The sequence below is a fragment of the Diadema setosum genome, chromosome 2 (genome assembly GCF_964275005.1).
Source record: "Diadema setosum chromosome 2, eeDiaSeto1, whole genome shotgun sequence".
Classification (NCBI taxonomy): domain Eukaryota; kingdom Metazoa; phylum Echinodermata; class Echinoidea; order Diadematoida; family Diadematidae; genus Diadema; species Diadema setosum.
In genome coordinates, this window is record NC_092686.1 from 37,840,251 (window position 1) to 37,855,501 (window position 15,251).

Sequence of the window (15,251 nt, forward strand, 5' to 3'; positions counted from 1 at the left end):
ATATGCATCTCTAACACAGGGGGTAATTCTTCATAAAGTTGCTATCATGTCAACTTTTTATTGAAATGGGGCCCTGGTCCAAGACAGGTGCATCTTGTCCAGCAACCAGATGACCATCTATAGGGTTAACGCCCTCTTCTAACTCACCTCTCTCTGTGAACATTGATCTCTCCTGTATCCTGCTGAACAGCTCTCCCCCTTCCATGCTACAAAAAGAAATCAAATAGAGAAGAAGAAATATATATAAATCATCAATCACTATCACATTTGATGGTGTGCATACAAACACACCCAAACATATGACATTGCTGTTGCATGGCACATGAAGAATGGATGCCTTCTTTGCGTTTTATCTCTTATATTATCATGCATCGGAACTGTTTATACAATAAAAGGGGGAGGGGAAGAGAAGGAAAAATAACATGATGGAGTACAGGAATAAATTGACCTTTTCTCTAAATTTGCACTGTCATCTTCGCAAAACAAGATGATGCTTCATGTTGACAAAAATAACCATTCCGAATGCACTGTCCACAAAAAGCAGAATATCTGTGTCCGTCATGAAAATTACACCAAATCCTCATTTACTCCACAGTGAATGGATGATTGCTGTCAAGACGGCGAGCATACCACTCGCTTTTCAGCTTGGGAAAATCTTTGACCCATTTCTATTCAAATAAATGCAAGCAAGGCTCATGGCTGAGAGTTAGGAGATAAATGTCAACTTCACTCAAACCCATATATATGCAGAGAATGCTTTCAAAACATATGAGACAATGCAAGCTCTTTTTCCCCAAAACTGTCTGCACGATGTATCATAGTGTCCAATTTATTTACCTCACTTTTAAAAGCAAATAGCAAAATAACACTGCTTTATCTCATCCTTCTCATACCCTGACAACCCTGAAATTCAATAAATGAGGAATACATGGGAGAAAGTATTGCCAAAATACAAAATTTTCCCCCATTTCCCACATGTCATCATTAGCAGGCATTCACAAACAAGGCAATAAAAGTTTGCATTGAGTTTTAATTTTCCTGTAAAATAGAATCAGAATGTTCTGTATCAAAATGACTGGCATGTATACAACTGAACAATCATCCTAAGACCGCAATCAATTGACGAGGGGCACATAAGCAGATGCTTTACATCTCTACACCCAAGTAAACCCAAGTAAGTAAGTAAGAAAGTAATATATTGTAAGCTATCAACTGTAGCTATCTACGAGTATAAAATTGTACATATAGGTACAGCTGTAAAGCATTTTGCTTTTTACTTCATTTTCAAATCAAACTAGTGACTGAAGAAAGGCTATAAGACACATATGCATGGAAAACTGATTGGTGTTCATTGTTTGTTTGTTTTCTTTCAAACAGATTTGAAGTGCTGTAAATACACATGTACCTGATAGTGTTACTCTCATATAGCTGTTTTAGGAAGTGTTCTTCATCTTTCTCCTAGCAACCCGTCTTAAAATAGCTAACACCATTTCCTACATCTTGGCACACACAACCTTTGCTCATCCTTCCTCCCTTCATATTATGACACTGTGGTCAGTCAAAGGCTGGCAACCAAGGAAAGGAATCTGTGCTTTTATCAACTGTAAATACGCTGTGGTAGCACAATTTCAGGAAAGATCAAATTTTGCCAACTGTGTGATGTGATATGATCAGGTGCATAGAAAAACAACAACAACAACAACCACTTCCAGCATACAAAAGTTTTGAAATTTCAGCTCTTTCAGATACCATTATGAAAGTGACCTATGAACAAATATCATTATGATAATAAACCTTTCACTAAATGTTTTATTCTGCCACTAGTGTCTATCACTGGAAATATTGAGAATAGTCACAAAATCCCCATCATTCACATATCTTTTGTTTTTGAAAGCATTCAAAATTTGTCTTCATCACTTATATTTTCCTGGTTTTGTGTGAACACAACATCACAGACTCTGGCAGCATGTAATGACTACAGTGTATGTATATGTAGCTCACATTTTTTCATTTTTTTTTAAACTGGAAACATTGTTAAATTGGGCCTTTGATTAACATCGCTCTGAACTACCAAAAGGACTGTTGTCAATACTAAACATCAGTTACTGAGCAATTGAAAAACAAAAACAAAAAAAAAATCTGATCCTGTTGCATCTGCACTGGATGCCTTCGTCATTCTGTTGTATCACATTGCATTTTGCACTCATTGATCCTGGACACGCGTACCTTAACTAACATCCTTCCTGAGCAGTGTGTTATATGTAGAAAATAGCATGTAAAAGTTTGTCATTTATTTATACATCTACAATTGTATGATTAATCATGGATCGCCTAACTAAAACAATACCTGCACATGTGGTCCTGGGTAGATTGGCATGTCACACAATAACCCTCCATAACACAATGCATCATAAAGTGTTGTAATAGATCTACGGATGGGGAATCAGCAAATAATTATGTCCTATGTATAAAAGTGCACTATGCATCAGTAGGAAATTCTTCTCCTGCCTACTGTACATTGTACTCCACACCAGCACAAATCAACAGCATGCACAGACGGTGCTATAACCAGTGCACATGGTTCAATTAATTTATACTGTTTTGTCTGACCTTGACGGAGATTAATTGATCAAAATCTGCTAGCAGTATTCTTATCTGAAGCCAGCCCACAGGAAAGATCCAGCATTCATTCATGACATAAATGTGTTGTACACATGAATGAGAAAGTGTCTCTGTGATTTTGACTCTGTACGATATGTTCAGCTCAGTGTGCGATGCACACGTCAAATCCCAGGGCATAAAGTGAGGCAAAAGGGTTTCACCTTTTGTGAAATGCCCACTGGTTGCCATGGAGATGTGCATTCATCTAGAATAATTTCTGTTTGCCATATTCCCGATGGTTGCTGATCTCACAAGTACCATAGTACTCTTCATCTTGTGTAGATCAGTACTACATATTATAAGAAACCACTACATACAATACAAGCACACGGTTCATATGTAAAGGTACAGTGTATATGTACAATACAGGCATACTGTGGAGGTACATTTTGCTGTGGTTTATATTTGCTAGTTTAACTGATCTAACTGATATTTGCCAATAAGCAACTAACAAAAGCATTGTTTCCTGTAACGCAAAAGCAATATACCATCTCAAAGGTAGAAAATCACTAATTTTTCTCTAGAAAAGGGAATTACACTTATTCCTCATTCCATTGCCACGATTCTTGCTCATGAATTTAACCACTCACAAAACTGTCTTACAAGTCCCATTTCGCAAGATGTTATACTCACAAATACTACATGGCATTGGCTTTTTTAGCTATTCGAGTCACCAGTACGGGCAGAAAGGAAATCAGTGTATAATACATTCACATAGAATGTACATTGATTGTACCAGCATATCATAAGTGTCATCCTTTAACACTGTCTAGACTAACAGTGATACTGTTTGGTTTCATTTTTCAACAGGACACAGAGAGAAATGTACTTCAAATGTTTCCGCGTATATTTGTTTAGATGTAGCAATTGCTCTATGCTTCAGTCTGCAAGCAAATCACATACAAGATGTAATTCAGTTTTGCATCTTTATTTCATCATGACAAGCCCTGAAATTGCTTTTCGAAGGCAACCTTTGCAGGCCTCTACAAGTTATCATTGTAGTTTACATTAAAACACACTCTCAAAAAAAAAAAAAAACTTACACACACAATAAAAGAACAAGTTACAACTTCATTTACACTTGCTGCATGGAGTAACACACTATAGACAAGGAAAAGAAGGGAACTGCTGACCCTCAAAAGGAAGTAATGACAACTTTCGTTACCGGTATACAAGTCTTGTACAGGGAAGCACAACGATACTTTCTTTTCTTGTTATGAAATACAAAGATCCTCTAGACTCCTGACAGTATATGGTGGTAGTAATCAGATACTCAATGCATTTATTAGACAGTTGTTTTGTGGGTTTTTTTTTTTTTTTTTGGGGTGTGTGTGTGTGTGTGAGTCAGTGTTATGTTTGTCTCCCAGTGAAATGCTTGTCTACACATTGCTTTATGTGTAGATGTATGCCGAGAACAACTCCAGCTTTAGAACTATTTTGATCCTGCAGAAAACACTTCCTACTCCAAACTAACCCTGTGGGTGGGAAATAACAATACCTGGTAAACATGTAACCCTACAAACACACATGCACAATAGGCAAAGCTATGTCAAATGTACAATGGGGACATACCATCACATTGATTTGTCTGTGATAGACTAGGCAGGGTCTAAGACCCCGTTTACAGTGCGAGGCTCGGCCGCGGCCGAGCCCAGCCCCGCTTCAGTGTAAACGCGCAAAAGGCCAAATGCGAGGCCAAAATTGGCCTCGCATTTGGCCTCGCTCTGGAGGTGGTCTCGGCCGCGGCCGAGCCGCGGCCGAGCCCGGCCTCTTCTTGGTGTAAACGCAAACTGGGCCAAATGCGCGGCCAATTGCGCGGCCAATTTTAGTCTGGCTTCCAAACCCTCTGCCTGTATCTTTCGCTATTCAGGATATTAACCCCCTCAACGTCGAAAACTAGTATAGTTTAAGGTGGTTTTGTCCTGCAAAGGATTTTTTTCCTTCGGCAAAGGCCTTTGCCCGAACGGCGACTTCGTCGCCACGGAATTCATTTGGCAAAGGGTCTGAAAACCAGACAATACCAAATTGCGTTTGTTTACAGGCAGAGCGCCACTACGACAAAATGTTGAAAGGTTTGAATCAAAAGCGCGGCCGAGCCCAGCAGTGTAAACGGACAAAATTGAGGTCGGGCTCGGCCGCGGCCGAGCCGCGGCCGAGCCCGGCCCCGCACTGTAAACGGGGTCCAAGACCCCGTTTACAGTGCGAGGCTCGAGCCCTCCTTCATTTCAGTGTAAACGCGCAAAAGGCCAAATGCGAGGCCAAAATTGGCCACGCATTTGGCCACGCTCTGGAGGTGGTCTCGGCTGCGTGTAAACGCAAATAGAAACAAAAATATCGCACTACGATCCCAATAATTGTCGACCAAACTGCTCATGTTTTAAACCTACCGAAATGATGACCCTTGAGGTTAACTTGTGCTCATGCACTGATGTGATGCGTGTTTTAAACGATGGGATGAACATTTTTTAGATTATTTGCTCCAGCATTCAGACACTTGCCCAAGTGCAAATTACTGCACCACTTCGCAAATACTGTAAAGCAATAAATTTTCGTGAATTGCCACAGGAATTCAATGCATATTGTGAAGAATTTTCGTGTGCATCTTAAAGGGAAGATAAACCCCAAGAGCAATGTGGATTGAGTGAAAGCAGCAACATTAATAGAACACATCAGTGAAAGTTTGAAGAAAATCGGACAATCGATGCAAAAGTTATGAATTTTTAAAATTTTGGTGTTGGAACCGCTGGACGAGGAGACTACTAGAGGTTATGACGTATGAGTGGACAACAATACCAAGAAAATATAAAGAAAATTCTACAAAAATCAATTTTTCATGAAAATTACAAATTCCATCAACTTGATATTGACATATGTTAGGGGTAGCAATTATTCCCCCTGCTTTCTGAAAGAGGTTGGTCCATTGCTCTTTCATAATTCTAGAAAAGTGAATTTTTGTTGAATTTCCTTTATATTTTCTTTGTATTGTTGTCCACTCACACGTCATATCCTCTAGTAGTCTCCTCATCCAGCGGTTTCAACACCAAAACTTTAAAAATTCATAACTTTTGCATCGATTGTCCGATTTTCCTCAAACTTTCACTGATGTGTTCTACTAATGTTGCTGCTTTCACTCAATCCACATTGCTTTTTGGGTTTACCTTCCCTTTAAAGGGGATGGCTATTAACTGATCAGTGGGAATCAGTGGGAATGAAGGGGGATGATTGTTCCAATCCTTGTGGGATTTGAAGAGTACATTATACATATGATTGTGTGAAAATTATTTGCTTCAGATTGGTCTCATAATTCAAGTAATGTGCAGTTCAATGTTTCCAGGTTAGCATGACTGTACAGTGTCGGGGCGATCGTTAACAGCCCGACACTGTATAGTCACGCTAACCTGGAAACACTGAACTGTACATTACTTGATTATGAGACCAATCTGAAGCAAATAATTTTCACACAATAGTACTCTTAAATGAATCCCACAAGGATTGGAACAATCATCCCCCAGCATTCCCCACTGATTCCCACTGATCAGTTACTAGCCATCCCCTTTAACTTCCTAAATCATGCCTTTTGCAGAATTCATGAAATTAAAATGCACACTAAAATGTTTTGTTTTACGGTAATTGCAAGATTTCTACTTACTAAGATTTTTATATCTACACACTACTAAAAAAAAAAAAAAAAAAATCTTATGCTATGGATCGAGATTTGGGTCCCAATAATTCACGTCACTGTGAATGTCACAAATGGCAGGTTGCTATTACCTACTTCTTCATGTTACCAGTTGGGTGCGAGACGGGAAACAACAAAAAATACATCATATTTATCAAATTGTCAAAGTTATCAGGGAATTAAGAAACAGAAGAAAGAAAAAAAAAAGAAAAAGCCTAAGCACGGACAGTGGTTGCCGTCTGTGAATTGCATACTGTGGTATTGTTGACTCTCAGTGTGTGCGTGTGTGTTATTACATTAGCATCCACTACCATTCATATCACTGTAGTAGTAAACTGCATGCCTCGTGCATGTACTGATCACATGAGAAACAGTTGTGTGGTCACACTACAGACTGTACTTGTATATATGACGCCTCTCTTGAGTTCATGAACTCCTGATTCACAACTGTTGCTCGATATGTTCAGCTCTTCTACCCCAATCATCTCAGGCTGCATTTGTCAACTTTCCCATGTTTGTAACGAGTTTCAATACCCACTATCAAAATGCGTTTGAAAACGCCTTTTGGATCACATTTCGAGATGTTGCATAATATCAACTCTGTCGTGAGTCCACTGGGAGGCCCTGTCACTGTGCAGTTCTAAGGCGCAACTTGACCCAAGGAGCGGAGATGTGTAGTTGGCAGCAGTTGACATCAGAAGGTCTGAGCTACCCGTTTCAAAATGACTTTGCATTTATCGACTCTACAAAAACGACTTTCTGGCTCAAATGAGTTTGCGATCACACTTTTTACAACATTTCAGAAATGTACAGTCTTTTTGGCCCCATGATCAAAACAACTTTGCATTTATCAACTGACCAAAACTCCCTGAAAGTTGTTTGGAAAAGTAAGTTGATAAAGTCCACCCTAACACATTCAAATCCCAAAGGACACTTTTGAACACTTTTACCAATATAGTACTAGTAATAACAACTTACTTATCATTTGAGCCATATTTTGTCACATCCACATGAGTACAGTTATACACAGTGTGTCAGCTGCAGAATTCTCAAAAGCCTTTAAGATTTCCAGTTCATAAATCATCTGCTTTGAAGATTCAATTTAATGTTTTGTTTTCCAAGTGGGAAATTTGTGTCATTTTTTCTGGATTCTGAGCAGCTTTTATCACCAGTTCAATTTTATGTTTTATAAGGCAGTGCTGCCTACTTTAAAGACCTTTGAAAAGACGATAATTTCCCAGCAAAATTCCCCAAGGATCTGATGAGATATGATACACCAATAGAAACTAGAAAGTAGCAAGAGTGGAAACCAAAGGGCACAGTCACGGTACTTGAGTCTTTTGAAGGCATTAGATACATGGGGCTCAGGACCCCGTATAGCGTGGGGATTCATACGTGCCCTGGTTCATTGGCTGCCCACTGGGTACATCTGAAAACCGTGAATGGTGAATATGTGAATTGAAGCGCACGCTCATCAGTAACAGTTGACTCATTCGAGATTCTTTGGCTGTGTGAGTACTTTATACACAGAGATCAGTGAGAAATCTGTCCACTATTTGTTACAGGGATTCTTGAATAGTAGCAGAGCTGGGCCAGCCTAGCTTCCCACTCCACGGTATCCCAATGCCACAGGGTTTTTAAAATCAGCAACTTTGTGCACAGTACACTATAAGGCATGCGTAGGATACAGATCCTATAATAAGCCAGCACATGTGCGAATAACAACTGTGTATAGGCATAAGGTGTTTAATACCGCCACACGAAAGATTCATGCTACTGTTGCAGGAGTAAGACGCAGCCAACCTTATGTGTTCACGTATACAGATGTATATTGATGGACTATTGTCCCATCTGTTCTAATCCTTATTCTTCTTATTCAATTGTTTTTTTTTTGTTTTTTGTTTTTTTTTTTTTTTAGCAGTACACATTACAATGTATAAATGTAAACTTCTGGTATATACTAAGGTAAATATCCAATGACTTCAAGCATGACTGTACATGAAATACATGAAAAGTCATGGTTTACATCATGTGTACACATACACGTACCTAAATATTACACATGTGTATTTCCTATACATCTTCCTCTACTTATTTTTATTCTCTAATTATCTTTTTTTAGACAGCAAAATGTTGGTGAAAAAGTCCCGATGAATATCATAGAATCCACAAGCATAACCAGTACTAGGAAGGAAAAAAGCAACACCCTAAAAAAGAAACTGAACAACAACAACAATCACCTATTATCGTATCATCAAGAGTATTCCTTTTCACTTTGAAAGGCACATTTCTTACAATGCACTTCTTTTACTAGTGTTTAAAACACTCAAGTAAAAACCAGTCTACACAGTATACAGACTCACACAACCCGACCCTGAATCCCAGCTTTTGATAAAAAAAAAAGGCCTACTACGGAAGCCTGTTCTTCCTGGACTTTTGACAGGCTTTTGTTTTCACAGACTTTTGTTTTCACAGAATAGTGCCATGCATAAATGCAACTGCCATCTTGCTTGTCTGTTGATTGTTAGTATGGTAGCCTTAAAGGGAAAAAAAAAAACAATGGTCATTTTTTTTACAGGGGTATCAACATCTGCAAAAAAAAAAAAAAAAAAAAAAAAACTAACTAATGCAGAGTAATAGATATTTTAAAAAACAACATACAAATATTCAAATACAAAATAAAGTTTTCTTTGAGGTGAGGATCACATTCTGGTTGCTGCAACTTGTGATGTCACATGTGTAGAACAATATAGAGAAAATATAAAGAAAATTCAACATATTTTCACTTTTCTCGCATAATAAAAGAACATTTGACTTGCCTCTTTCAGAAGGTAGGGGAAACAATATCATTTAACATACGGCAGTGACAAGTGGAGGAAATGTGTATACATTTCAAAAAGTGTAATTTTGTGAAATCCTCTTTATTTTTTTCCTAATATATCGTTCTATACGTGTGACATCATACACTGTAGTAGTCTTCTCATCCAGCAGTGACTGCGCAGAAACTATACATGCAAAGAAACAAAGACAAGGGGAAATTTGTGCAAAAGGGGAAGAATAACCACAATTATGCATCTAGGCCTTGTGAACATCAGCTGGGCTGAGGATGGCAGTCACCTAACTACGTGGACCATGTGTGTGACTGCACTTCCACCGGCACGATGATGCTCATATGAATGCGTTTATTTCTGTCAAGTATTATCGATTTTCACGCCTCAACCACAAAGGGTGCAGGGGGCGATACTTTTCTTGGATTTTCCGTCCGTCCGTCCTTCCTTTCCTGCATGATTCTACTGCTGCTCATTGTTACATCACTGTACATCATATCAGGAGCTTGTTGTGGCTCCTTGATCATAAAAGCAAAGAGAAAGCACACCTCTTCACACAAGAATACAAGAAATCACTATCCAGGCTTTTGAGGTAGAAAAGAGTGAAGATTTCACTTTTGTATTTGTAACCTCACAGTCAATACAGTTCAGGTTTTTTGTTTTGTTTTGTTTTGTTTTGTTTTTTTAATTCCCTGCTGACGTCACTGTTTCCCCAAATATCTATGGTTTACCTACTTTTAGCCAAGACATCACTGATCTGTTGATCAACTGTTCATTTCATTTTATATGTTTTTCCTGTTTTAAATGAATTTTCCATCAAGTACACGTAGGTCTATCCTGTGCAATGCTAGAGTGAGTAATCCACATAAACCCATCTTAAAATGACATTTGTAGCATCCTTTTTCCCTTTCATCCAAGTGACTAGCCTCTTACATTCTTGAAATACCACAGATTACTGAAATACTCTGCATCCATAATACTGCAGAAGAAATATTCTACACAACGTAGACATTGCACTTACATGTAACTTCTGACTCCCCACCCTACGTTGCACCCTATACACACACAAAATTTTGACCGAGAATGCAAGCGGTGAACAATATTGCACTTTATTGCGCAAGAAAAACAGAGGGGCTGTGCAAATACGCCAGGGGGTCGCACTTTGGTCACTGGTCCATATGTGTTCTGCATTAATACTGAGACCGGTGAATATCCTTTGTTAGGTGCCTCCCTACACTTTAGTTCCCGTGATAGATTCAGCCACGTGGAAATAATGACAAGATCACAAGACACTGTTGTTTGCTGTATAATTATGCAGATATGCATTCAGGCCACGATTTTCTCCTCATACCCTAGAGACGAAATCTTTCATCTTTTGCCCTTTGAAAGTCACCATACAGCTTGATCAACAATAATGAATGAATAAATGAATAAAGCAAAATAAAATGAAATTAAAATTGCCAGTCTGACAAAGGCAGAGCAGATGGAAACAGATGGTCATACATGATACTGTACGAGCTGAAATTTTCGTGGTGGTTTTATTTTCGCGAATTTCGCGAATCGCCGTTGAACCGCGAAAATAACAACATGCGAAAATAACAATGCGCAAATAAATAAAGTTCAGTTACACCCTCGCAACCGCGAAATTAACAACACGCGAAAATGTCCTCCAAGTAGCAATTCGTGAAAATATCTGTACGCGAAAATTTCAACTCGTACAGTATAGCGTATTGTAATAAAAGAAAACTTTGGGTCTCAGAGGGTTAGAAACTGACACGCAGATTCCACCATGAAACACACACTTCACCCTCATACAATGTACATTTAACTCTGCAGTATGTCACAAACTCACAGACACAGCATGTGCATGAACATGGGCCTCCACATGGCCATTACAACTGGTCATTGAAGTGATAAAATTTAATGAAACATAAATGTATTTGTATCAAGTAGCACAATTGGCACTGCACATCCTCCAAATTTACTGTACACACCAAATATTTTGCACATCTTTTATTTTCGTAAATTTCGCGAGTCAGGTGCTATTCGCGAATCAAAGACATGCAAAAATATTGACTCTGATCCCGATATCAATATGTCACGCACTTCTTCATTTCTCCATTCAGTATTGTGAGCCACAATTGCGAATTTAACCACTCACGAAATCGTGAGGAAGTCCCGATTCACGAAAAAATGTAGACTTGCGAAATATATGGCGTATACAGTACTTCACAGTGCATATTTATTAAATTCTTGGGTGTCAAGACCTTCAGATGATTGTGATGAGCATGACCCATTTTTTGAAATTTGCGGGTGCAAGATTAAAAAAACAATCTGATTAAATTATGAATTTATCTAGATAAAGAAAAATATTGTAGCCTGTAAATTTGTATGATGTCATCATAGTCATACCACCCATGCATATCTTGCGCAATGTGACTTCCGTTTTACAAGCACACAACCAAGGCTAAAAGTCTCAACAGCAGGGTTTGCAGATACTCCCCTCTCCCAGCACACACACACACACACACACACACACACAATACACACACACACACTCAAATATAGACCAGCAGGAAGCTATCATCACCTGTCATGCATGTGAATGAACACTGCTCAAGCATGGGTGATGACGTCATTGTCAAAGGGAATGTAAATACTGGGGGGGGGGGGGAGGGAGGCAAGGTAATGCTCTGCTGTGGACAAGAGCCAGTTGTAGTACTACTGCATACTAATGTCATCACTTGCGAGTGCTGATGGCTAAATCTTTGTGGCTAACTAGAGCAAGAGCCACAGCACTTTGCTACATTTTCTCCCCCTCCTCTCTTTTCTTCCTTTTTTTTTACTAACAAACAAACAAATTTAGGCTAGCAGGTAACAATGACATGCATGACCGATGCAGATTGTGCAAGTTTGGCCCAAAATAGCCTGGCTAAAGGTCACAATTCTGCCCCATTCAACGGCTGAGCTCCAGGTGAGGTAAAGAGGCATTCTTTGCATATTGCATCATCACAAATGCATGACTTGTGAATCACCCCCTTCTTCCAAAACACACTCATTTCTAAGACCTGAATGATGTCATCAGGAGAATACATCTTATGCCATCATGTCAAAGTAAGCAAAAAGGGAATTCCCACATGATTAAAGGCTTTGATTACAGTCAACTTCTTTGATTGTATGCTGGTACTCTTTTGATGCATGGGCCTTCAAGATGACACTTTAAAGGAGACAGCCAGGCTAAGAAGACCTTTGCTTATCAATCTATTTTTGCTTTAAATACACATGTATGCCAATGATATCTACACAGTAGAGCAAAGCTATGATTTCTGCGAAGAGAAGACCAAGACATAATTACTAGCATTTATGGAATATACACAACTTGCAATTTTAATAGTGATTAACATATATGTTTTTAATTAAATTTCTTCTGAATTACCAGGTCCACTGCATCAGTCAAAAGATGTCTGCAGTGGTTGCAACAGAAAGCATGCAGGCCGAGCCAGTAATACTGCATCACTGTATGTTACATCAACTACATCAAATGGTGTCATGTAATGCTACAAAGCATCACGCCTGCACAAGATTGCACAAATGATGCCTTTTTTTCTTTTTTATTTTGAGTTGGTAGAAATATTTAAGAGGAAAATAGCTTTATAGCATGCAGCGGGTACTGCTTTGTTATTTAAATTCATGAAATTCTTCCGTCGAGATGTTTTCATTGCAACTGATTGACAAATTGCCCTACAACGACGTAAATAAGCACTGAATTGATCAGTGTTTTAGTAGTAGCCATGATAAAAAATCATGGGCGTACATACTCGAGCAGGATTCGAACCTACGATCTCCTGATGACCGGACAGGCGTCATCTCCACTAGACCACCGAGCTTTCGCCCGACAGCGAAAGTGTTGGTTCTAATCCTTATAGCATGCAGCGGGTACTGCTTTGTTATTTAAATTCATGAAATTCTTCCGTCGAGATGTTTTCATTGCAACTGATTGACAAATTGCCCTACATCGACGTAAATAAGCACTGAATTGATCAGTGTTTTAGTAGTAGCCATGATAAAAAATCATGGGCGTACATACTCGAGCAGGATTCGAACCTACGATCTCCTGATGACCGGACAGGCTCGGTGGTCTAGTGGAGATGACGCCTGTCCGGTCATCAGGAGATCGTAGGTTCGAATCCTGCTCGAGTATGTACGCCCATGATTTTTTATCATGGCTACTACTAAAACACTGATCAATTCAGTGCTTATTTACGTCGATGTAGGGCAATTTGTCAATCAGTTGCAATGAAAACATCTCGACGGAAGAATTTCATGAATTTAAATAACAAAGCAGTACCCGCTGCATGCTATAAGGATTAGAACCAACACTTGCTGTCGGGCGAAAGCTCGGTGGTCTAGTGGAGATGACGCCTGTCCGGTCATCAGGAGATCGTAGGTTCGAATCCTGCTCGAGTATGTACGCCCATGATTTTTTATCATGGCTACTACTAAAACACTGATCAATTCAGTGCTTATTTACGTCGATGTAGGGCAATTTGTCAATCAGTTGCAAAGGAAAATAGCTTTGATAATCTTATACTTTGTGTAGGTGATGCATAGACCCTGTCATACTGGAGAAGTCCTTGCTTGGCAATACATTGTACCTTTAATTCGTCACCGTTCAGTTTCTCAGAAGTGGGCCCCTATCAATACCCCTCACTACAACAGCCCAGGTGTTTACTGTTTTATTCCCCAGATGACGCACGTGCGGCACATTGCTGGTAGAAAGCTTGAGGTACCATGCACATGATCATACAATTTCACAACAAGCAAACAATCATGCACTCTAAATAGCAGTCACTCCGCAATATGCCGTTGATCAAAAGTAAAATGAAAAGAGTGTGGGCGGCACAAGTCTGCACACTCAAGTAAATAAATGCCATCTTTCTTCAAATCGATGTACACGTTTGTACAACTGAACCTGCCACTCTGATTCTGATGAATTCCTCGTGACAAAATGACGAACCTTGTGTCACCTCATTCCCTGCATGTCTCACGTTAAACCTCTTTACCACAACACTTTCCTCTCGGTCTCGCTGGCATGCCTTGCTCAATGAATTGCATCTCGCATTCATCGATACATGAATTGCATGAAGAATTACGCACGTGTCTCCCTCTTAATACAGACGATAGGCTTGCTCATGGAAATACCAGTTTTCCAAATACAGACTGTAGTGTGCCACTGACGAAAGCTGACTCTTAAAAACACACTTTCTTCTCAACAATCGACGGATAACAAAAATGCATACAAATTTAGTACATCATACAACATGTAGCTACAGTCAACCTTCAAGTTGACCTCACAATCACAAGTCAAATATTCGTCTAAGTGGAAGGTCTTTTGAAGTCCTCTTCTCTTGATATTGATTTTAATCCCTCATAAGTCAAATTTTCTCTAAGTTGAAGCAATTTCTTCAGTCCAAATAGATTCGATTTTTAGGCAAGGATGACTGTAAAAAAGCTACATTAGAGGCCAAAATGGAAGTGTACAAATGCAAAGAGAACAAATACCCTCTCACATGGTTCAAAGAGCAAGTCAAACTATGCACAATACATTAAGAGCACATGCATGTCCGGTGCATCTTTGGCTTCCTTAGAGACGTCCGTGAAATTCTTGCCATGTCATCACTAGAACAGGCGTCACAGTCTGCCGACTCCACCATACACTTTGAGAACATTTACTGACATTCATCAATGTCCCCACAGAGTGTCAAGGGGTCCCCACTTTGTGCTCTCTACCATGAATAGACCTTTTCTTGCAATACGAGAACTAATTCAACCATGACAAAAGGTAGTAAAAAAGCAATGCACATAACCGATTAGACGCTGACAGTACTCCAAGCCCAATTTCAAAGGCCAGAAAAAAAAATGAAGGCAAACTGTCATAGATGCAATTTACCGAAGCGCTTTTTTTTTTAATAATAATAATAAATACTTTTTTCTAATTCCCAGATTATTCTGTGACCACCATTATAACTTCAATTCACATTAGTAATCCCGCATCGCACCAGATGTCATACAATAACAATGTA

The 15,251-nt window shown here is 39.2% G+C and overlaps 1 protein-coding gene across 2 annotated transcripts in view; it reads right to left on the reverse strand.

Moving 5' to 3' along the window:
* Positions 1-15,251, reverse strand: part of LOC140242406 (MAP kinase-activated protein kinase 2-like) — a 50,212-nt gene that overhangs the window by 10,355 nt on the left and 24,606 nt on the right. For both annotated transcript variants that reach the window (XM_072322152.1, XM_072322145.1), the window contains one exon: positions 148-206. In XM_072322152.1, coding sequence (XP_072178253.1) covers positions 148-206 — 59 coding nt within the window. The remainder of the gene's footprint in view (positions 1-147; positions 207-15,251) is intronic.